The 23,685-nt window shown below is 37.5% G+C and overlaps 1 protein-coding gene and 1 long non-coding RNA gene across 3 annotated transcripts; one reads left to right on the top strand and one right to left on the bottom strand.

Annotated features, from left to right (window-relative positions):
- Window positions 1-1,394: 1,394 nt before the first annotated feature.
- Window positions 1,395-17,397, top strand: mier2 (mesoderm induction early response 1, family member 2). Its single transcript, XM_017304197.2, has 12 exons — window positions 1,395-1,476; window positions 5,514-5,676; window positions 8,678-8,791; window positions 9,018-9,120; window positions 9,670-9,749; window positions 10,029-10,098; window positions 10,308-10,453; window positions 10,657-10,738; window positions 11,875-11,969; window positions 12,074-12,204; window positions 12,452-12,594; window positions 13,842-17,397. Exons 2-12 carry the CDS (start codon window positions 5,650-5,652, stop codon window positions 14,255-14,257), a joined length of 1,407 nt encoding a protein of 468 aa, XP_017159686.1. The 5' UTR covers window positions 1,395-1,476; window positions 5,514-5,649; the 3' UTR covers window positions 14,258-17,397.
- Window positions 17,398-20,994: 3,597 nt separating this feature from the next.
- LOC103463554 (uncharacterized) lies at window positions 20,995-23,444 on the bottom strand. 2 transcript variants are annotated; one of them, XR_533529.2, is made up of 3 exons: window positions 22,179-23,444; window positions 21,574-21,688; window positions 20,995-21,479 (listed from the first exon to the last, which is right to left on the bottom strand). It is a non-coding gene; the product is annotated as an uncharacterized LOC103463554 (long non-coding RNA). The 2 variants fall into 2 exon arrangements; XR_014087317.1 differs by lacking the exon at window positions 22,179-23,444 and having other exon boundaries at window positions 21,574-22,168.
- Between the last annotated feature and the right edge of the window lie 241 nt (window positions 23,445-23,685).

Below are 23,685 nucleotides of genomic sequence, written 5' to 3'. Positions count from 1 at the left end.
CAATGAAGGGAAGCTAAAATAGGAGAAATATGATCTCTCATTTTCATTTTCACCAGAACTCTTGATGCAGCATTTTGGATCAGCTGAAGGCTTTAAACGGTCTCCTGTGAGTTTCCTGATAGTAAAGAATTACAATAGTCCAGCCTTGCAGTAGAAAATGCATAGCCTAATTTTTCAGCATCACTCCTGGACAAGATATTTCTAATTTTGTAATGAGAAAATGAAATCCTGAAAGCCTGTTTAATATGGGTTTTAAATTACATGTCCTGGTCACTTTGGTTTAGCACAGGAGTCAAATTTAATGTCATCCAGATTAGATGCCAATCTAAGCAGCTTCTTTTGCAAAGACTCTGGTCCAAAGACAACAACTTCAATCTGAATTCAACAGTAAAACATTTAGAGTCCTCCAGGTTTTTCTTGTAGTCCAACTGATAGAATTCATCATGATATATGGATAAATATAGCTGAGTATCATCAGCAACACAGAGGAAATGTATCCTTTCTTTTCTTTTCCTTAATATTCTTCTCAGTAGTGACTTTTAGTATTGCTACTTCAGTGCTATGATGAGCTCTGAAGCCTAGGTGAAACTCTTCAAATCATTCAATTCTTTCAGAGGTCAAAATATTGTTAAACATGTCAATAAATACAAATATAAATATCAGGGAAAAATCATTGAAGATGAAAAAATACTTGACTTTCCTCTCCCGTCTTCATAAAAAGTGGTTGCTGGTAAGCTGTTCATTTTGATTGGGGAAAGTGAGCTCCCAGCATGTAAGCCTATCACATGACGCATCACTGGAAAGCCAGGATGTCCTATATAAAGTAGTACAGTAGGGTGAACAAAATGTCCTCAGTAAGGGACACAAATTAATGAGCAGGGTCTCATTAAAAAAATGAAGAATGTAATTTTTATCTACTCTTGAGCATGTTGAGTTTCCACCTCCGTGAATACAATCAGCATAATCTATAGACGGTCTTTACTTGTCAAAATTTCAAATCACATGGATCTAGTGTAAGTAGACTAAATGTAAACTGTGCTGAATTTAAATCTCATAGATTTCCACTTAATAAAATTTGTTCAGTTTAAACTTTATACAAAAAACGGAATAAACAAGGGCTTAATGTCATGGACTTTTTTTATTGCTCAATATGCAAAACGGATTTTAATTCTAAACTTTTTTTATTGTTTTAAGTACAATGTTATAAAATGTTAAGTGCTTCATATGCTTTCGTTTAGTTCATACTGAAAGTAGCGATCGTTCCATATAAACAATTTTACATAAGTATTAAAAAAACATTATTTGCCACATGGAAATAATAAAAAAAAACAAATCTTAAAAAGTGGAGTTAAGTCAAACAAAGTTGAGGCAAAGCTGCTCTTGCTGAGTCGTTGCGGCAATAAACGGAGTTGTACAGAGGAGCAGACATACAACATCCGGGCAACAGTAAGCTTGCGCAGAAACGGAATGGCGGAGGTAAGTGAGCGAAAACGAGGAATCTAATGAGCCGTAATGTTAGAGAAACTGTGCCGAATTTAGGACCTATGTCAACCCCGACGGCTCCCAGTATGACCGAGGGTGTCTCCGGCTGCTGAGCGGCGGCTGAAAGAGAGCTACGAGGCATTTTAGCACCGGGAAGCTGAGGTGGGGGGAAGAAACGGAGAGCCTCTCCGGCGTAGATCGTCTCTCTCCGCGTTCTTGGTGTTAAAGAGCCATTCCCCTCTCTGCCTTGATAGTACGGCAGTAGAAAACAATAGGAATCCCGGGGCCGGGTTCGACGCGGTGGTGCTGAACTATTTTCAGGTGCGTCCTCTCGGCAGGGTGGGTCGAGTTGAAAAGTTTTGGAGACATGACTTGACTCGGCGGCGGTGAACTTCCACCGTGCCGCTCGGAAACATTGTAAACTAGTAGTTTCCTTCTCGCAGCGAGCCGGGTGGAGGGAGAGATGTTCAGCACCAAGTCACAGGAAAGCGCCCCTGGTCAGACAGACAGCGCCCGATGGGGCTGGGACAAAAAGCAGCTTCTTATAGGACCTTTTGTGTCGTTTAAAGTAGGTTGTGATATTTAGTAAATGCTGGCACTTTATGTGATTTAAGGATTTGGTTGTAAGGGTTCCGTATAGTGTCTGTTACCAAAGTTTTCTTCACGTTTAAGTTATTCGCACTCCTTGTTAATGAGGTGCAATACAGGCCTGCAATGTAGAAACACATTGCTCCTAGCAGGACACATAATAAACTTATAACTTAGAGAAGACCTTTTTCTCATTTTAGTCAGAAAAAAGATTTTCTTACTCTGACTTTTATATTATTTGACGAATTTGCATTATTTTATAATTTTATCACCTCAATGATCTTCAAGTTAATAATTTAAAAAAAACTTTGTAAAAATGTTAAGTAGATGTGATCAAAATCCTATAAACTGACATCTTTTAAAAATGGAAGCCAATGAAATGCTGTAAATGATCAACAGAAAACTCAATTCAGAACATTGAATTGAGTGTGGTTAAGTTGTATATTGTAAAACGCCTATATTGAAACAAACATCCTTTGAAATCAGTATATTGGTGAAAACTCACAAGTTTTTCTAAATGTGTTGAGTCTGTGAGAGTTGAGCAGTGTGGCCCCAGCTTAAGTTAATGTCAGTAAAAGCCTTCTCCAACGGCTGAAACTTATTTAGGGTTAATCAGAAACACCTTAAATCAAACACAGCTCAAATCACAGCTCCTGTCACTGAGAGCTACTATCCAGAAAACCTTTGGATGTCATTGAGCTCTACAGAAGTCTGATATTGAGCCATTCACTGGATTTATTTATGTTGAAACAGGGATGCATCTAAAAATTATAGGATAGAAGCTGTTGATGATTGGAGATGGATAACTCTGTTTTATACGTTTTGAGATGTGTTCTGCTGACTCCTGAGTTTGAATGTGTATGTTAATGCTCAACACAACCACATCCACATTGCATACTTAAAGCAAGGTTTTTTTAATTCCTTATTTTCAAGTTTTTGCCAAGAAAAGATGTACACGTCACACAAAAGATGGAAGTTTTTAAATAATTGATTTTGGTATCATTTTCTACATCAAAACAAAAGTGAAGAGAGGTTTTATTTTTACTTTAGATGCACGGAAGCTCTTTTGTAAAATAAATAAATAAATAAACACATATTGCCAAACTAATCCCAGATATTATGTTGATATGGACCTACCTAAATCTTAGACACATTTGTGGAGACGATACAATTCCATCCAGGACATCTTGTTCTTCTTTGCACTGAAGACTGTTCTTGATGACGTTGAGTGACTGATTGGTACAGAACAATCACCATAAACAGGCGCCTCCTTAATGACATGGCTTGATGCATGTCTTCCATAATTTATCATTATTGAGGATAATAATTAATCCTTATAAATGTCACCACTGCAATTCCACAAAGCCCTCTTGGTCAGACTTTTTTGGACAGTTGATTCTGCCATTTGGGAGCTGATGACACTGCTGGACATCTTCAGGTTCTCGAATGAAAATAAGCTTGATCTATTATTCTGCTGCTGCACCATGTTTCTCTGACTGATCTCCATGCCTTCTTTTCAGCCTTGCCAGCTTTCGCAACACTTCTGGAAACCTCATTCTGGTTTGAAATCTTTTTTAGGGAGGGAGACCTTGCTGATACAGTGCAACTATTCTGGGCTCAGTGTGTTGTTTCCAGTCATGGTGTTTGAACAATGGCATAAAAAACTCTTGCTAGCAGAGTTTGGCTGATGCCGGTTTGGGAAAATGGAGCAGCACCAAAAAATTGATTAGATGTTTACTTTTGTGAGCTTTAAAATAAAGTGGTACCTTCCTCCCTCCTGACCCCATTCCCCAAATGTGCACCTTTTTGTAATCTTTTTGTCTGAGGATAACACATAATAAAACAGCTTATTGTGGAGGTTTTGACCCGATCTACCCGAAAACAAGCTTCACAGTGTACAATTGTTCATTTGTAATTGTTGTTCACAGCTCTCCATTAAGGACAAGTCAGGATGGCTGACAGTCGAGACCAGTGTTGTTGCTGCAGCCAAGTCTTTATAATCTATCCCAAATTGGGTTTGTCTTGTTACATAACATGGGTGTCCCTGTAAAGCACTGTCACACTAAAGTCCTCAAGAGCCAGTGTGCTGAAACTGTTAGATTCACGAGTGTATATGAGTCAACACATCTGAATCACATAATTGGGTCATTAGCAGGACTCTAGAACCTGAGCAAAATTACCTGTTGTCAAACACAGCAAAATAGTGCACATAGGCAAGTATCAAAATATCAAATATTTAGGAATCGGGTCTAAAAATGCAGACTTTTAATACAGATCATGTTCACATTCACACCAGCCACATTTAGTCTACTTTAATCAAACTCTGGTCCATTTGTCTTGAAAGTCCGATTCGTTTCAGGAGGTGTGAATGCGCACTCGAACCCAAAAAAAGAGAACTCTGGTCTGCCTAAAAGCCTAGGTCTCGGTTTGATTAAAGCGAACTCTGGCGCAGCTCGAATGCATATGTGGATTCCTGCTTTTGGAGCGTAGGTCACTCCAAAAGCAGCGACCTACGCTGTGGCCAGAGGGAGAAATGGTTATTAGTCCTTTACAAAAAGAGAAATCCTATAACTGAATAAATCTGATGCTACTTCATTTTTGTTACATTTTGGGAAGAGGGAAGTTGCGCTCATATCTTCTTCCGAGATTTGAGTTGTTTATTTCAGCGGTTCTTGGCCATGACAGGCAAGGGAGGAGAACAGGTTTCTCAATTAGTTTGGATCTTTGGACACAGTGCAGTGTGAAAGTGAATTTCAGCGGCTGAAAATGTAACAAATGTTGGAATTTTGGTCCCCAACCGAGCCAAATCCACCAGAATATTAGGTGTGAAAACACCCTTAGCGAAGAAAATCTCACCACGAAGTTTCTCTGCAGTTTGCCCAAGAGATTTATCAAGCGATTGAAAATTATAGACAAGATTACACCAGCATTTCCTTCATGCTTCAGCATGACTGAACTACTGTGGCCAAAGCAAGGTCCATATAGATGAGCTAGCTTTGTGTGGAGCAGGAATCCAACATTATAAAATAGATTTAGGTTGAATTAGGGCAGAAACAGCAAGTCAAGTCTTGTCCAACATCTGACCTCATGAAGGCACTTCTTTTTATATCCAATATTCTCATAACGCTCTTCCATGCCATTGCGCTATTACGGCTGTAAAGAGTAGGTCACTATCATATAAAGTACTTTGGATTGTCACTCATGTTAATTTTTGTGAAGGCACTGACTTGATAAGTTTGGTGCTATTGTACATTTTAATCTCTGTTGGCAACAGATCTTTAAAAACGATGCTTTAAGAATGCAGCAGCTGGCTGGTTTACAATGTTCTGAGCCAGGCACATTCATATGCTGTTTGTGTGTGCACCTCGGGTGCACTATTTGCATGTTGTGAAACCCTTTTTTATATGCGCTTTTCCATAAAATGTGTGTAAATGTGTTTGCAGGTGAGCGACAAGCATATGAACATTAGCACAGTCACTGTGGCCTAGTGGAGAGTGGGCAAAGTACAGAGATGAAGGCCTTCAGCCGAAGAAGTTGGAAGAAGTCGTAGAGGATTTGGAGGAGAAGCTTTCTCGCTCCATGAAAATGGCAACACAATCCCCAACAGTAAGTCAAGTTTTGTTTCTTAGAATATGTTTCTGTGCCTATGGCACATTTTTAAGACCTAATACTTTGTTTCGAAATGAATTGGAACTAATCCCTCCCCCCAAAAATAACTAAAACAAATTCAAGGTTTCCCCCTGAAAACTTGCTAAGCCCAATGACTGGGTGCTAGGGCTGTCATTCATCCAGCGGCCTGTTGTGTTTTTGAGTTAAAAGATGCTTAAAATTGACAGGAAATTTTAAGAGATCACTTGATAATTATGTATTATTGAAACATTGAAAGTTTAATACCTGAACACCAACTATAAAGTCTTAAAAAATGCAAACATTTTAAAAAGACTTAAACAAATAAGTGAGACTCAGCCTTGTGGGGGCACAAGTAAAGCCTGGTGGCCCGCCAGGCTTATAATACACTGGGGGAATCCCTGAAATTGTAAATTTAAAATAATGAGGGCTAAACTATCTGTTTTATCAAAGGTCTTCCAGTCTCACCCAAGTATAATTACAGTCTTAATCAAGGCTTTTTCAAATATTTAGCATCAGGATCCCTGTTTCAGATTATTTCCCTGCTACTTGTTGTTGGCATAGTGTCTGTAATTTTATGTCTTCCCAGTAATGGTACTGGTGATGGGCCTGAGTTTTTAAAAACTCCACTTTGGAAAAATCTTTAGGTTATCATTATAACTTTAAGCTAATCAATTATATTTTTCCTGACAAACTAAAGGGTTTAACTGAGTTGGGGCAATTTGACAAATTTAATGGCCATCGGACAGCCTGTGCCCTTCACTGGTCTTTTGTCTTTTTTTTTTCTAATCTTTTTTTTTTCACATGCGTTGGTTTCTTCACTAAGAACAATGTTTGAATGAAGACAAAAGATGCACCCAACAAAAAAATAATAAATAACCCTGTTTTTAATAGTATATACAACATCTTCCAGCTGCAAGCAAAGCCTGTAATTTTCTCCCAGAGTGCCTTCAACTTCACCAGCGATTTATTTACTCTGACTTATAATAAAGACAAAAATAGCAGCAGCATATTTTCAGAAAATACATACATTTATATAATAACCACAATGATGGTCTTGGTGTGTATTCTTTCAATTTTATTATGTTTATGAGCCATTTCCAAGTCTTACAAACTTGGTATGAAACGGCAAATACAAAACCTGATCCAGCAAACGTGCTCAACCATAAAGAAAAATCTAAATGAGTTTGCTCATTAAAAATAAATAAATGACTGAATAATCCCAAAAAACTGTAATGTCTCCATGCAGAATCAGTAACAGGAAAAAAATAAAATATATATGTTTTTTTTTAACCAGAATAAGTTTTAAAATTAAGATTATTTTAATGGAAAACAAGTATTTTCAGCTTAATGGATTTGAACAGGTGATGAACAATGTCACCAGCATTATAAAGATGTACTTTTGGCCGGTACATACAGATGTTTTCACTCCGTCTGCGACTGAATAAATACTTTTTTAATCCCCACAGTAGAAATTCTCCTGGGCTGTTCTTTTCTGTATTTAGCCATTTCAGTAAATGTTTTTCAAAAGTTTTGAAATTTCAGCAGACTTCTTTTGTTGATTAGCTCGTGATTTACGTCAATGCAAACTCCAAAAAAAAAAAAAAAAAATTCAACCACACCTGTGAACCGACGGACTGCCGTGTGTTATCAGAGAGCTGCGCAGTTTGGAGGCACATAATTATGAGTTTAATCTTGAGCAACGCCTCTTAACTTCTGGAGCGGAATAACCGTGATTTCCCTCAAGCAGCGACTCTCTGAGGTACGGGAACGCAATAAAGAAGCGAGAAACGGTTCAGCTCTGGTCAGCGTTATGACGGAACCACAGCTTTGTCCCAACCGCTTTGAAACACCTGAACTACATGACATTAATTTGGCGTAATGTGCATTTTATCCTTTGTTTGGAATTTTCTTTTAAATAAAATTACACCTTTTGACTGAATGACCTAAATCCAAAAGGTTGCACGTGTATTTACACATATTGTAAAAATAATCGCCTAATTTGGACTGTTTTCAGGGCAGAAATAAATACCAGCCAAACTCAATGAACAGAGGTAACATTGTAAAGAAGATTGGGTCTGTGTTCCTTTACATACAAACAAATTTTCCCATTCACTGTAGTTACAGTATTTTGGGAGTTTTTCAGTATGAAGAATATGAAGTGCTGCTGGCCTGAACTTCCCTCTCATAGCGTTGGATTTGTTTGCAACTTCTCACTTTTGCGCCAAAGCTACTCTTACATTTTGTTGCTCAATCGACCAGTTGAAAATAAAAACATGAGATATTGATATATTAATCTTCTGTGCCACACATTGTGAAAATATTTATATCAAATTTTACTACCTAAAAAGGTCAAGAACGTGCTTGAGAAAGTGAAATCAAAAGTGATATTTCAACTTTGCCGGCAGTAAGTCGGGCTCGTTTCCGGTGAGAGTTGGACTCCGCCAGGGCTGCCCTTTGTCACCGATTCTGTTCTTTACTTTCATGGACAGAATTTCTAGGCACAGGGGATCCGTTTTGGTGGCCTTAGGATCACGTCTCTGCTTTTTGCGGATGATGTGGTCCTGTTGGCTTCATCAGATCGTGATCTGCAGCTCTCGCTGGAGCGGTTCGCGGCCGAGTATGAAGCGGCCGGGATGAGGCTCAGTGCCTCCAAATCCGAGGCCATGGTCTTGAGCCAGAAAAGGGTAGAGTGCCTTCTCCGGGTCAGGGGGGTCGTCCTGCCTCAAGTGGAGGAGTTTAAATATCTGGGGATCTTGTTCATGAATGAGGGAAGAAGGGAACGGGAGATCGACAGGCGGATTGGGGCAGCGTCTGCCGTGAAGCGGGCGCTGTACCGGTCTGTCGTGGTGAAGAGAGTGCTGAGTCAAAAAGCGGATGGATGGATATTTCAACTGTTTTGTTTAGGAAAAGTAGAATTAAATTACATTGTTGTATTTTTTTCTTTCTCCTCTCCTTTCTCTGTCATTTGTCCCTACAGGTCAGTGAGCTTCCTTTGGAGGAGCTACTGGCTTTGTATGGATATCAAGTATCCAATCCACAGAAGGAAACATGTCCTATAACCACTACTCTGCCAGATACGACCCTGGATAAGGTGGGATTCAGCCAAAGCATACATCAACTAATGCCGTTATTCATTTTTTTATACAACTTGATTGTGGGTTTCTTGTTATTGGCTCAATTTACTTGGGCTATCTATGATTTTTGTGTATTCAGCCAATCATATTACAGAAATGCACCAAACAAAATTAGGACAATTTCAAGACACTGCTGAGTTTTGTAGTATTGTTGTTTGTTTTTTGTGTGTGTGTGTTGCACAGGACCAGAAAACGAAGGACCTGTTTCATGGCAAGCAAGAGAAACAAGCTTCAGACTATGATCTCACCTCCTCAAACACCTCAGATTTGCTGCCCAGCCTCCAGGGTAACACACACAGGATTAATTACCCATAAAGATTTTCACACCATAAGAAGTGTTGATGAAAGTATTTTTGGTTTTGTCCTTTTTATTCAAATAAAAGAGCTGTAGTTATTTTCTGTCAAAAATGTTTTTTGAAGCATGATATAATATAATGTCTATTTCACAGATTAGATTTTTGTTTTTCCCCCTAAAGGAAGCTGAAAATTGTCTCCACTATTTTGATTATTATTTTGTAGAGATAAATATTTCTGTACTTTTCTAAACAGCTAGTTTAGTTTTGTCATCTGAGATGTGGATGTGTTCCTTGGAGACATTTTTCCATCTCCAAACAATAACCTGGCTTTGCTTGCTTGTAATAATTTCTCATCTAATATTTGAACAATTTTCCTCACTTATTTCTAACATATGTCTGACAGCTTTTCCATAAACCGTTCAAGTATTTGAAGTGTTAGGTGCGCTCGACATCACAGATGATTTGGAAATGTTTTTCTTTTTTGAGGAGTTCTGCTCAGGGTTGAATAATCCTCTTTGTGCCGTTTTTGTCTCTTCCAGACGGATACAAAGCGACGACTGTCAGCTCATCAGACGACGACACTGATGACTCTTCTATTCCGTCCAATGAAGAGCACAAGGTTAGCTACTCAGAATGGTCTCATGTTGAGTTGGTCACTGTGCAGCGGCTACATAAACTGGAGTCATTCAGACTTATCACACGTCCAGCTTGTTTAAATCTTTTTTTATCACTGTCCTGAATAGTGATGTGGGCCTTTTGCATATGCAAGCAGTGAAGATTTTAATTAAATTCAAGTTTATTTCATCGAGGACAACTCATTAAACCAGTGTTTCTAAGATCATCTTCATCTTGTAGTGAATGCTCAGATTTGAACCATTTTATTGTTTTTTCTCTGCAGGAGATCATGGTTGGCTCCATGTATCAAGCAAAAATCCCACCATTAAATCCACATTTATCTGAGGAGAGAGGTGAAAAATGATTGTTTGTGGAGTGCATTTGTTGTGTAGACTTTGTAGACGTTTTACCATAAATATTTTACCTGTAGAGATACTAAAAATTAGAAGCTTGGTGTAAAAGAAGAGACTGCTACGCCCAGACCTGTCATCATTCTCATCATCTCCATCTTCCTCTTCATTTTTACCGTAAATCCCAATTTTTCCTGCTTCCGCTCCTCCAGCTTACAACAACGTCGACCAGTTGCTGTGGAGGCCCGGGGTTTTGCCTGTACAGGAAGTAGAGGAATTTTTGAAGAATGCACAGAGACTTGGTGGCCAGGAGGGGGCGGTGTGGACTCAAACAGCCGCTGTCCAAGACAATGAGCAGGTAAGTTGTCAGTGTTACATTTTATGCTATTCCCATCAGCAGTGCTTGCAGCTGTAGGTGACTGCATTAAAATGTATAATTCTGTTTGTTTACTAAACAAGCCAAAGGAACAGGGATAGTTTATCAGGAGTCTTTAGAAGTTAATTTTTTTGTCATGTGGAATTAAGTTTTGATTTCTGCCTTCTTTTCGACTCAACATTCAGGCGCTGTATGAACTAGTGAAATGCAACTTCAACGCAGAAGAAGCACTGAGACGGTTACGTTTCAATGTGAAAGTATTCAGTGGTAAGATTCTTCCTGTTGTCCTGGTTGACTTTTTTTTTTTTAAGTGATCTGAATTGGACGATCCTATTCAGTATTAAACCACATAGTTAAATCTATTAGCACGGTTAAACTTTAGCAAAGTTGTGACCGTTTACTCCATTTGCTTTTCATCATTTGCTTAATATAATCTGCTTCCAGACTGGCCGTCAGCGTGAAAGGTGGTTTACGGTTTATATCTGCTGTATTCATTCGGACGAAAAAAAAAACCTGTTTAACAGGTTTAAAAATAAAAAAAATCCTCACTGGCTGTTTTTCAGGAACTCATTCCAGATGTGCGGCTGCACATAGAATTAAAACGCTTTGTTTCAAAATAAATTAAAGAACAACGAGTCTCATGTGAAAGAGATAACTTGAGACTACTTTAAAAGCCTTAACTTACTTTTACTTTATGAAACTATATACGCTTATAACAGGATGTTTGACTTTGTAACTTGTCAGACTGTGTAGTTTAGGTCATTTACCATTTGGAGTTCCAGTTTGTGCCCAAGCTTAAATTTGATGATGTCTTCATCAGCATTTTCATCATTTATTTTTAGTAAATATTTTCACATAAGGTTTTTGTTGTTATGATGATGACATCTATTTTTTCATAATGTCACACAAGGAATCATTGTGTTTGAAGTAATGCCTTAAATATATCCATGGGGTGTATCTCCTTCTAATCTCAATGCTGTGAATAAACCTATCAGAGGCTTTCAAATCCATTTGAATGCATAGGATGCTTTTACATAAGCTCTTCAATTAAACAAAATGCCTAGAAAAAAAAACAAACCCTCACAATAATTCTGCCATTTTGCAAATATAAATAATTTTGGTAATCCTAACTGAGAAGAGGTGGAAATGTTTATACTTGAGCTATTCTTTAGCTATATTTCTATGGTACACGTGCAGTAAAAACATGTTGTTTTCCCAAAAGCCTGTGACTTTATCCCACCACAAAACTTGAGACCCTTGTGTCGAGTTGCGACGATCTAACTTAGAAGTGTAGATTCCAAGATTTTCAGCAGGAGGTGAATGACTTTTGTCATCAATAATCAATGTGCTTAACCTGAACTAGTTTGTAGGATCACAGTTCTCTGTGTGCCTACTGCTTTTAGAGGAGCTGTGCTCTTGGAGCGAGGAGGAGTGTAGGAACTTTGAGAACGGCTACCGCGTTTATGGGAAAAACTTCCATCTCATTCAGGCTAACAAGGTATGTGATCAAATTTAGATCTTTTCATCCTTAATCTAGCCTCAAAACTTGATCGATTGTTTTAAATACTTGTCTCTAAAAATGATTGAAACCTTTCTCCACAGGTACGAACTCGCTCCGTTGGCGAGTGTGTGGCGTATTACTACCTGTGGAAGAAATCGGAGCGCCACATGTTCTTCACCCAGCAGGCCACAAGGGTGAGCCGAAAAAAGTACATCATGCAGTCAGAGAACATGTGAGTACTTCTGCAGAAATACTTTGGGTTAAATGGCGACGCTAACTTGTCTGTTAGTTAAAACTGGAAGACGGTTAAGGACTGTTTGTAATATTGGGAAAATTATTTCTATAAATTAATTCTATTTTATTCTATTTTATGTGATAGACCAACAAATGGTAGTGCAAAACCGTGACATCATCCATGCCAAATGTGTGTGTACACTTTAAAGTTACACATAGTTAGTGATTGTGCTTCTGTATTTTAGTGAGGATGGAGACCAGGATGGAGAGGGTGGAGATCTCGAGGGAAGCAACAATTCTTTGGGGTTACTGTCACAGATCTCAATAACCTCTGGACAAATGGAGTCCCGGTTCCCTTCAAGTACAAGTCTGGATCTAAACAAACAAGGTACAAATCAGGAATAGATCAATAACTGAGCTGTGACACTGAGTTTGTCCTGCTGTAAAATGACTCTTTCTTACAGAAGGTCATTAAAACATGCAAGTAACAGTACTTAAGTATGTACATAATGTGCGGCACTACAGTGACAATGAACATTTAATTTGAACTTTTCTAAAAACGTTAAGAGAAAACCTCCAGCATTAATGGAAAAAAAATCCTAAGAGTCGTACATGCAGGTTTTTTTTTTTTTACTTTACTGTGCAGAATTCTTCAGTTTATTTATTTTTTTGGCATCGAGATCACATCATTTGCTTCATCTTCATTATGTTTTGTTATGTCTCCCCACCTTTGTTTTCTCCCATCCTTACTGTCGCGTGTTGTTCTGTCTGTGCATGCACGTGTGCATGTCTGTGTCTGTTGGGTGTGCATGTCTGTCTGTGCACGGTTCACGTTGGCGTTCTGCTCCAGAAGAAGAAGGCCGCCCCAGGCGCAGACGAACGCCCCGCTTTCTCTTAAAGCCATGACCTCCGTCCACACGCACCACAGAAAGCAGGCTGGGCCTGCAGGTAAAGAAAACGGGGTGAACTAATGTGAACAAAAAGAACAAATAACTTGGCTCTTGTTGATGTTTGCAATCTGTTTCTAAGAAAGATGGTCACTTCAAAATTACGATAACTTCACATGCATCTGTGTTTCCTCACATATTGTCACAATAAACGCAATAACGCCCTTTATGGTTCCACATTTAGTTACTTTACAGAATCTATGAACTTGTGCTCAGAAAGCTGCAGACTGTTGTCTCTTGGTGAATATTTATTTCATTACTTCCCAGAAGCCTGAAGTCTTTTCACTGCTATCCACTGATGATATGCCTCACTATTCCTTTTTCTTTTTTTTTTTAAATGACTGGTAATCTTCTGACTGAAGGTCGGCAAAAAGATTTTTTTTTTTTTTTAGTAATGTGAATATAAGTAAACTGAATTGAACTGAAAAAAGTAAGAACATTGCGTCATTTGACTAAATTCTCAAAATAGACAAATTCCTTCTTCCTCTTCCTATCATTGCTGCATACGGTCTTTGAAGGGCATTTATTTTATTTTCGCAATCACTTTTTTAATTGAGATTTGATGGAATATTTTTTATTTAATTTATTTGAATCAGAAATCATGAAAAATCAAAAACGGAGCAAGTGTCTGACAAGCCTCAGTGGTGTACTGATCAGACGTGATCTGAATTTGTCTCTTTGTACCCAGACGGCGAGCTGGTGATGAGTCTGTCCGAGCTGTGTCCCGACGAATGTCCTCAGCAGCTCTTCGACTGTCCGTTCTCTTTCCCATCCATGGACGAGCTCGGAGACGCCGACTCGGATCGTCCCTCGGCTCCGGTTCAGCTCCAGTCTCAGCCCTCTGACCAGCGCTCCGAGTGGGGCCGTGGAAACCCGCCGTCCCGCCTTGACGACGACCACGGCTTCCTGAACTCCTGCTTCTACCACCTGCAGATGCACGGCAGGCCTTTTGTTTCTGACGGCCCCGGCTGTGGCGCGGCAGGCGGTGGGACTCACGCCTCCCGCAGGCTGCAGGTGGAATTTAACCTTCCCTCCACCTCGGCTTCCTCGCCCGCTGTCCTCTCATCAAACTTCCAGGCGTTGGGCAGCCTGTTGCACCCCTAGCCCTTTTGACATTGAGGTAGAGGGTAAAGTACATGGAAGAATATCGTCTGTTTACTCGCTCTGCAGACAGATATTTAATTGGTTAAACGGTTTTTTGCACCTGAAAAAAGTGGAGCTGTCGCTCTGGAGGAGGCCTTACCATCAACGTCCGTCCGCTGTTGAATGCCGAGTGTTTAATTTATGACCGTCAGCCATTGATCGTGTGTATATCTATTAATTACAGTTTGTAAAAGCACAGTGTAGGGGATGAAAGCTGCAGACCAGTTTTCTAAATCGCATCCATTCTCTCACAGTCATAACTTATTCAGTTTTTTTAATTTTTTTTATCATCATTATTCCTGGGAAAGAAACGTTGGGTAAATGAGCCAGCAACTTGTTTATCTTTTCTTCTGTCACTTTTATTGCTGCTGTTGTTTCAGACGATTTTCCATCACACACATCAGATGCTCAATCTTGGCAAATTTTTTACATGGAAATTATGTCTCCCCCTCTTCCTCCGCTCTGCCTGTGTTTAGGTTTCCTAGCAGAAATCTTTCACATTTACAATGAAACCTGTACTAAAATTGTATATATAGATTTGTTTTAAACATGAGGCCACAAACGAGCTCAATAATTCATCAAAACTTCATCCTAACCATTTTAATAAGTTGATTAAATTGTACTTGACGTGCGTGAATCAATTGGCTGGAGGACTGAGCCAAATTTGACCCTAATTGTCAGGTCAAAACCTTTAAAATCTGTTGGGTTTTTTTTTTCAGTTTGTTGAATGCATAATAATGAGCAGCACCCACTATTTTCTGTTCTATGCGCGCATCAATCGACAACATAAACTCTGCTGCACTAGCCTCCATCAGCTTTTTATCTGATTTTTGGTAAATCAAATAAAAATGAGAGAAATATGCTTTGATGTCAGAAGTAGGGATACTGGAAAAAAGATCAGATTGGTGCGTTCTTTTCCTTTTTTTTTTTTTTTTTACATCAAATGCAAAACAGGTTTATGCATCACTGACTTCTGTGTCTCCATGTACAGTTTGTCAGCTCCTGCAAGATCATTGCGTACCTTAGCATATAATGAGAAACGCTCATCCTTGAACGGCTTCATGTTTACATCCACTGACAGAAATGCTAGGACAGTTTGTTGGTTTAAGCGCATCAGCAACTGTTCTGGTCTGAAGGTAAAGTTCTCTTCTTCTTTGTTTTCATCTGGTTCACATCCTTTGAGTGAACCCTTTGACCCCGTCCTTTACTTCCAACCTGAACTTCTGGTTTCAATGTGGGCTTTATTTATTGTTGGCTGAAAACTCCCAATTTTCTTTTACAAAAAACAAGAACTGAGTTATGCACATTTGCTAATCGACATTCGGATTGTTGTCTTTCATCAGAATATGTTTCAGGTGTGAAATTACTCTGGTTTAATTGATGACGTAATACAGCTCTTGTTTTGAATTCATTCAGGCTTTTTTTTTTTTCTTTACAAAGAAGCCTGAATGAAGCAAACTTCTTTAAAATAAAGAAACGGCAACACTCAGGAAATGTATGTAGAGTAAAAATTGTTGTTCGTGTCTGACTGGGACAAGCAATGTCTGTACATTTTATTTGCTTATTTATCCAATATTGGTAAAAAGAGTTAAAATGTCATTTTCTATTCATGTTCATATTGTTTATGTTTACGTGTTGCTGCATTTTGCCGACTCTAAAAGAGCAAAAGGTTCCACAGATGAATTGGACCCGCTTTGTCCGTCTTCACTCGTTTCTTTATTTCCTTTCCTAACTGGTTGTCTGATCCGCTTTCAACTCGGAGTCCATCTTTTTATTTTATTTTATTATGTTTTTAAAACACAGGTAAAGTTGAGGCAAGACAGTGAAGACAGAAAAAACCACGAGCTGAAATCTTTTATTTCATTTTGTTTTTATGAATATACATATATATATAGGTACATACATGTATTCAAATTATAAATTGCTTTCATCATATTTCTTTTTAAATATATTTTGTAAATTAAAATGTGAAATTAAACTTACCAGTGTAAACATTAAACTGTAGTGTTATTTAAATCAATCTGAAAAGTTGTAGTCTGATCTACTTGCAGTGTCCTGGTATTTGCTTTATTTGGTCCCTTTACTTAAAGATGTAGTTTGGATGGAGAGATTAAAAAGAATGGAAAATTATGTCATTTTGCAAAGATATCAATCACCATTTAATCCAGTTTCACCATTCAGTGTACTTTAGTAAGACTATCAGAATCCCACATCTTGGTTTTTGTCGATATCTGAGCATGAAAGTTTTCCAAATCCCTCAGATTTATGTCATTTGCAGTCATTAATTTTATTAATTTTTATCATTTATGCTGATAAATAAAATCTTCAGTTTTCTATCAGGCATCTGAAAATTTTGGGGGGTCATCGCTGTTAGAAAGTTAGAAAAGTTTTAGAAAGTTTTAGTTCCATCTGAAAATAAAAATAACCCAAGATCAATATTCTGCCACCGCGTCTCACTGACATCTTTCTGGTGTTTCTTCATGTTGCTTATTTAGAAAGGTGGCCCAGCAGGATCATCATGGTTTTATCTTCACAAGGTTTTAGGGAGAACCGGGCCTGGATGGTTCTTTAGATGATTCCTGTGTTCCAACCTTGTCAAATAGTACAAGTATACAGAGAATAATGCAGGTTGTTTTCATGAGTAACACAGTCAGTATTTGTCAAAAATGTCCTGTGGTTCCTTTAGTGTTGCGGTTGCTATCTGAATGATCTCCCTCAACTAGACTTTCTGTCTAGTTTTTGCAATGCGACCGTGCCAGATTTTTACTGATCGTTTTTCCACTGCGTCATGAAATGTTGATAATCCAGAGCAGCGTGTACAGCACAGGTCTTGGTGTGGAAATAGAATTTTAACTTGTCTAGTTATATTTATGATTTCAAAGGGTAGAGACATAACCTTTTCAAATTGGATCAGGCTGGTTTGGATATCTTTTCTTCCTGAACGTATTAAATATTTTGTTTGTTTGTGCATTCGGCTTATATTTATAACTATGTCACCTTGTAAAGCATGGAGAAAAACTTGAAAACATTTTAGTTGTTACTGTCTTACTGACTTTGATGCAGAGCTTGGCACCGATAAAACGATTGGACCTGGAATCGCAGCTCGGCTCTCGTTTCCTCCTTCGACATAATACTAGTCTTACCTACTTAATATACAAAATAAAACACAATTACCAGTTTTATTACGTTCTTATCTCTCATATTTGATACAGAAAAACAACAAAATAATTGCACTACTGCAACGTATTCAGGATGTGTCTGACGAGTGGACTTCAAGTCTGGCAGCATGAAGTTGGCAAAAAGATGTGCAAGAACAACATGTCTGTATTTTTATGTCAGTTTCTGCTTTTTGCTCCTGGTCTCAGATGTCAGATTCCTCGAAAACAAAAACAAAAATCCTGTTTGCTAACAAGCATAGTAGTGAAACAGGAGCTATAAAAACAATTGTTGACATTTGAGTTCAGTGAAGAGCAATGTCAATGTATCGTAGCCTAATAAAATGCTTGTCTTCTGAGTTCAGCTAGCCTTAATTAATTACTCTGGAAATGTTTTATTAAAAAAAAAAAAAAAAGAGACAATTTTGTTTTAAAACCAATTGATCCCAAGTGGGAATAATTCAAGAAATCTTCAGAAATAAACTGATTTTATTTTCAGCACAAACCCATTCTGCCAAAAAGTCACTTTTTAGTAATCAGGCAATCAAACAAGTTGCTTAAAGGCAGAATGCAAAAGGGATCAATATATATTTTTGAAAAGTGTGCATCCTGGCACAACTGCAGCAAAACTAACAGCGTATGAGAAAAATAACGAAAAATAGTCAGATGTGGCGGTAATGGGATGATCTGAAAATGCTTTATTTTTGATGTAATTTTTGCCCTAACTGATTGAACCATGGACTCAGCAGAAAATCCTTCAGTAGAATATCTGATCTTCAGGTTAATAACCTCAGGCTGTACTTGGATAATGCAGAAGAGTAATGATCCAGAGCACACCAGCTAATGGTTCATTAAAGACTAAATTAAGTACTTGGAGTGGCCTAATCAAAGGCCTTTCCAGACCGTCAATCCTGAAGAAGGTTGACTAAAATACTTCCACAAAGAAGAATTGGTCAAATTTTCCCACAATGATGTAAAAGGCCTACTAACGGCAAATGCAGCATGATGGTAGTTGTTGCGTCTCAGACTGTGGTTCTTTGTCACTTAGCACCAGTTTGGCTTAGACAGATTTTTTCCTTCAACAGACAAGCTCATCTTTTGAAATGTTGTATTTATTCCAGATATTTATTTATCTGATATCAAATATGTTCTGATCATCTGAAACAAGAACAAATCCACAAGAGGACAAGAACTTTATTTAATGGCTCTCTAGGTTAAGTTTTGTTTTTTCTTCCCAAAATCACATTCTTACAGGCAAAACTCAGAGATAGTAAAGGACTTTACACTTCTAAAAACAAACTTATTAAAAAGCAAAGTTCTTAGGTTCTAAGTTTTTCCTTAAATTGTTGTTTGCAGCTTTTCTTTTTTGGGGGGTATTTCCCTGATCGGTACCTTAGATGGTGAACCGATATTTTAATGAAGAGCAGATTACTGAATAAAGCAGCTCATTAATATTTATTACTCACAAAAATATAGCAATAATCAGTCGAAGGCACAATAACAAAGGGATTTGAAATGTCTCAAAACGTGATATAGATATGAGGCATATATCAGAAACAACCACAAGGGGGCAGAGAAGTCTCAGTTTAAACTAAATTCTTTGCATCTTCTTCTTACCTCCTTTATTCTCCTGTTAGTGTTACTGTTTGATCCGCTTCACGCAACATATCGAGCCTGGAGCCGCGCAACCCTTCACGCAATTTGATTTCAGGTTATTTAATTCACTTTGCTTGTGTGCAAAAAGTCAAATAAAAGTTGCATTTCAGAGCACGTGTGTGGAAGATTATCTGCTTAACTCCACAGTGCTGAACTAATATACTTGAAGGGGATAAACACGGCGTTTCTCATGCAAACCAAGTGTCAATGCGCACTTATTAGTCAAGGCGTTACACACATGGCTGGATGCAACAAGTAAATGGTAGCTGCTGCTGAGGGGGGTTACGCCTGTGGGGCAGCGGGGTCACTGAGGGCTGGAGTCCTGCTGCTGTTAAGTCATGCTAATTCTAGATTCTCAGTCCACAGGCTTTTTAAGGCTCCCCTTTTATGATGGGAGGGAAAAAGTGTCTTTTAATTTTGTTCAAAGCCCAACTACAGCTCTTCGCAAAAGTACACCCCCGCAAACCTTTTCCGATTTGGTCATGTTACAACCTTAGCTTACAACGTATTTTACTGCGATTTTATGTGTCAGACCAACGTAAAGTAGTGCGGAGTTGTAAAATGGAAGGAAAATGACACAGGACGTTTATTGCTGTTTCTTCTTCTTCTTTTTTTTTTTTTTTCTCCAATAAAAATCTAAATGTCAACTGCAACAACAGCTGCAAGTCTTAGAGGTCAGTTCCTGCAACCTTCACATATCTGGCGACTGAAAAATGTAAATTTCCCCATCAATTTTTTTGCTTAAGCTCCGTCAGTCAGATCGAATGGAAAGCGTCTGTGAGTAACCTTCTCTTGCGACAGATTCTCCATCAGACTTGCGTCTAGACTTCGACTGGGCCATCCAAACTTGTATGTATCAATCTCACTCACTGCCACTGTAGCTCTGATTGCGTGTTTATGGTCATTGTTCTGTGAGAGCTTCAAGCTCCGCCCAGCTCTCAAAGTTTTTATGAAACCATAGTCTAACAGGTTTTCTACCAGCCATGCCCTGTATTTAAATCAGCTTAACGACTTCCCTGTGTGTGCTAAATGACGTTTCCACACAACATGATGCAGCCACCACCATGCTTCACCCTTCAGGGTGGTGTGTGTTAGGTGTGTGAACCGTGCTAGTTTCGTTACGCATATCGTGTCTTTCATGAAATCCACACTGCAAAAAGTCCCCTTTCAAAAACAAGAAAAAAAAGTACAAAAATAGGGTATAATTTTCTTAAAATAAGAAAAATTATCTGCCAACAGAACAAGAAAATTTATCTTGTCAAGATTTTCTAAAACAAGAAAAAATATCTTACCAAGATAAACCTACAATATCTTAAAATTAGTGTATTTTTACTTAAAACAAGCCAATTTTACTTATACGAGTAAGATATATTATCTTATTTTAAGAAAAATTATCTCAAGTAAAGAAAATGTTACTTGACACTGAATTTCTTAAAATAGCGTAAAATTTTCTTATTTTAAGAAAAATGTTCTATGTATTAAGAAAATAAATCTCATATATTCTATTTGTATTAGTAAAATTGGCTTGTTTTAAGTACAAATACACTAATTTTAAGATATTTGTAGGTTTATCTTGGTTAGATATTTTTTCTTGTTTTGGAAAATCTTGACAAGATAAATTTTCTTGTTCTGTTGGCAGATAATTTTTCTTATTTTAAGAAAATTATACCCTATTTTTGTACTTTTTTTCCCTTGTTTTTGAAAGGGGACTTTTTGCAGTGATATACCTAAATCTAGTTTATTTTTATTGTTGCATAGGATTAAAATATATATTTTGTCACAGCTTTACTCAAGGTTCTTATGCTAAGACAAAAATCCAAAAATTGATCCTGTGAATACTGGAACAAGAGATGTTATTGGCTTGCTGAAATGAAGACATAAGTTCAATTACTTTTAACATCTTTATTACGTTTAAGTTTCACATAAACACAATAAAACATGACTACTGGTCAGAATTTAAAGTCTGGATGGGCATCTGATTCTGAAACAATCCTGTAAAATGACAGAACAATGACGATCGGACACATCTGCTGCACTAAGAGTCAAGCAAACCAAATTGTCCAAAGCAAAAAAAAATCTTGGGATTAGATGTCAACAATAGGAGCTTCCCCCGCAATGAACTTCTTCCAATAAGCCATAGCCTTTTATATGCGGAAGTCTTGCCTCAGTTACGGACGGCGTTCTCAAGACATCTGTCAGCAGCACAGAGAGGAGTGGCCCCACACACGGATGCTGAAAGGTGTAGTAGCTGTGATGTCCTCCTTTCAGAAGATCAGGGCAGGCAGGCATGGTTCCAATGGCCAGTAGAAAGTTGGTTTCACGATCACCACAGAGCTGAAAAGTGGTCTTGTTTGAAGTTGTTGGGTCATCTGCTAATTGGAGCACAGACAGAAAAACAGTCACAAAACAAACCACGTTTTAGGGACTAATCAGTGTAATGATGAATCAGTATCATAAATTTCTTACCTCAAGAATGTGAAGGATGCCGTCACTTGCAATTCCCAAAGTTTCTTGTAGATGGTGCAATACGTGATAGGAGATGTGTCTGGCATAGGCTTCACCATGGCAACAGTTTGGTTTACTTGAAAAATAAAACAAGTCTTATTTTAGTTCATGTGCTCAATTACAATATTACATGAATTCAAGATGGCAAGAAAGTTATTTTAATTAAATCAAACTAGGACTACTTAAATTCACAAATCAAAAATAGTGTTTAAAATATCCTGGTAACAGTGTGGAATATCTAACCTAGGCTTTAGTCTCATTGCATTTAAGTTTTTAAATTACAGCACATCAAACACCCTCAGTTAGTGAAATACTAGGCGGAATTGCTCTTTAACCATTTCCCGAATCATAAGCTACGAATGAGAAGCCACCTTAGCTATGTTAAAAAACGGAAGCTACCAAGACTCGTGTCGATATTTTTAAGCCACAGCTATTGTGGTTAATAACTGTTCAAAGCTCATATTCACAAGAGCGGCTCTTTAACCACGGATGAAAATTGGCATATCACGACATGCTAACTAGCTTCAGTTAGCTTATCTTAGAAAGACAGACAACTTTAAACTTACCTCTGAGTACAGCAGCTGTAGGGTCTATACACGTAAAAAAGTCCTCCATCTTCATTCATGTCCAACCGAGATTAGAGAATTTGCCAAAAGAAAATCTTATAAAAGTACAGTAGATAAAAGCTTAGTTAGGCTGTTACAACTGAATTAACGGTTAATCAGGGCAGTTAAAAGATCTCTGGCGTTGCCGTTAGTGATGTGCGGATTGATACTGAAATATCGATTCTTCCGATACCAGAACTTAATTCTTTAAAATCTATTGTCAGATCCAAGGATCAATACTTTCAACACTTTAGTAATTTGAGATAATGTAGATTAACAAGAGCAAGTTAGAAAGTAACTAAATTATTGAGATCTTGCCGAAATGAAACGTTGTTAATGGGAACTACTTTTTCTTCCGCCTGGTGAGTATGTAATGTGTAAGGACGTAATGCCCAAGCGCAGCGTGCTGCTGACGCTCACTCACTCAGAAATGAACATGTTGACAGATTATTAAAAAGTGACATGGAGCCATTTCAGCTGTCATTTTATAGTAGTTTTAATAATTAAACAAGGATGTGTTTAGTAGGGTTATTACTTTACTAATTTTCTTTTTTTTAGTTTGCAACTCCATTTTCATATGTTTTGTATATTTCTGCTGAATTAAAATAGCTTATAGTAAACGAGATTGTTCTCAATGTACTTCTGAGTTTAAAATGAGTGCATCAGAGTACATTGTGTTCTTTTTATGAAGCCAAGATATGGATTACATTTATTTTTTATTTAATTAAGAAACAAATTAATTGTCTTTTGCACAAAGTATGGGATCTGTATTGCCAATACCACCTTAAATTTTACTCGGTATTGGATCGGAAAGAAAATCTGTTGTATCGAACATTAATACTATCTCACTGACATTTTGGGCGCTTTCCCATGTGGATTGTATGATGTCATAAAAGGGGTTACAAACATGATGAATAAAATATTGTTCAAACTAATATTAGTAACTTATAAAGTAAGAATTTGAAATATAAACCAAAAGTTAAAATATTTATCATGACATTGAGCTAATCAATATTGTTGATTCTAATCTCATTGTGTGGAATACCTGCCATTTCAAATCACACATCAATAGAAATTTCATGACATGTCAGTAAGAGGTTGCATCAAGAAGATCAAATTAAGAAGGTCCTTAGCAGATGGAAACATGCCAAGAATTATCTTGATATATAAACTGATATTGTTTCTGAAATTGTTGTGTTAAATGTCAATCGTTTAAATATTAAATTATAATTTACTGTACACTCTGCCAATTTATACAAGAATATAAGTTCATGGGTTTTTTTTAATTTTTCATTGACAATAACACAAAGGATTCCATTTGGACATAGTCTGTTTTAATTATCTGAATACATTTAATTAAGTATGTGATTTCGCTTTCTGTGCTTGAAATAAGAAATTTTTACTTATATAAAATAAGTTCTAGACTTGAAGTTTGATTGGTAAATATTGATATTCTAGATTCTAGCAC

Source organism: Poecilia reticulata, chromosome 4 (assembly GCF_904066995.2).
Source record: "Poecilia reticulata chromosome 4, P_reticulata-male-v2, whole genome shotgun sequence".
NCBI lineage: Eukaryota > Metazoa > Chordata > Actinopteri > Cyprinodontiformes > Poeciliidae > Poecilia > Poecilia reticulata.
Note: the sequence above shows the minus strand (reverse complement) of the source record. Positions and strands in the feature narration are given on the sequence as shown.

Coding starts and splice junctions, on each gene's coding strand:
- mier2 (XM_017304197.2), top strand. CDS start 5,650: ATGAAAATGGCAACACAATCCCCAACA. Junction 10,739..11,874: donor CAATGTGAAAGTATTCAGTG/GTAAGATTCTTC, acceptor TACTGCTTTTAG/AGGAGCTGTGCTCTTGGAGC. Junction 12,205..12,451: donor ATCATGCAGTCAGAGAACAT/GTGAGTACTTCT, acceptor TCTGTATTTTAG/TGAGGATGGAGACCAGGATG.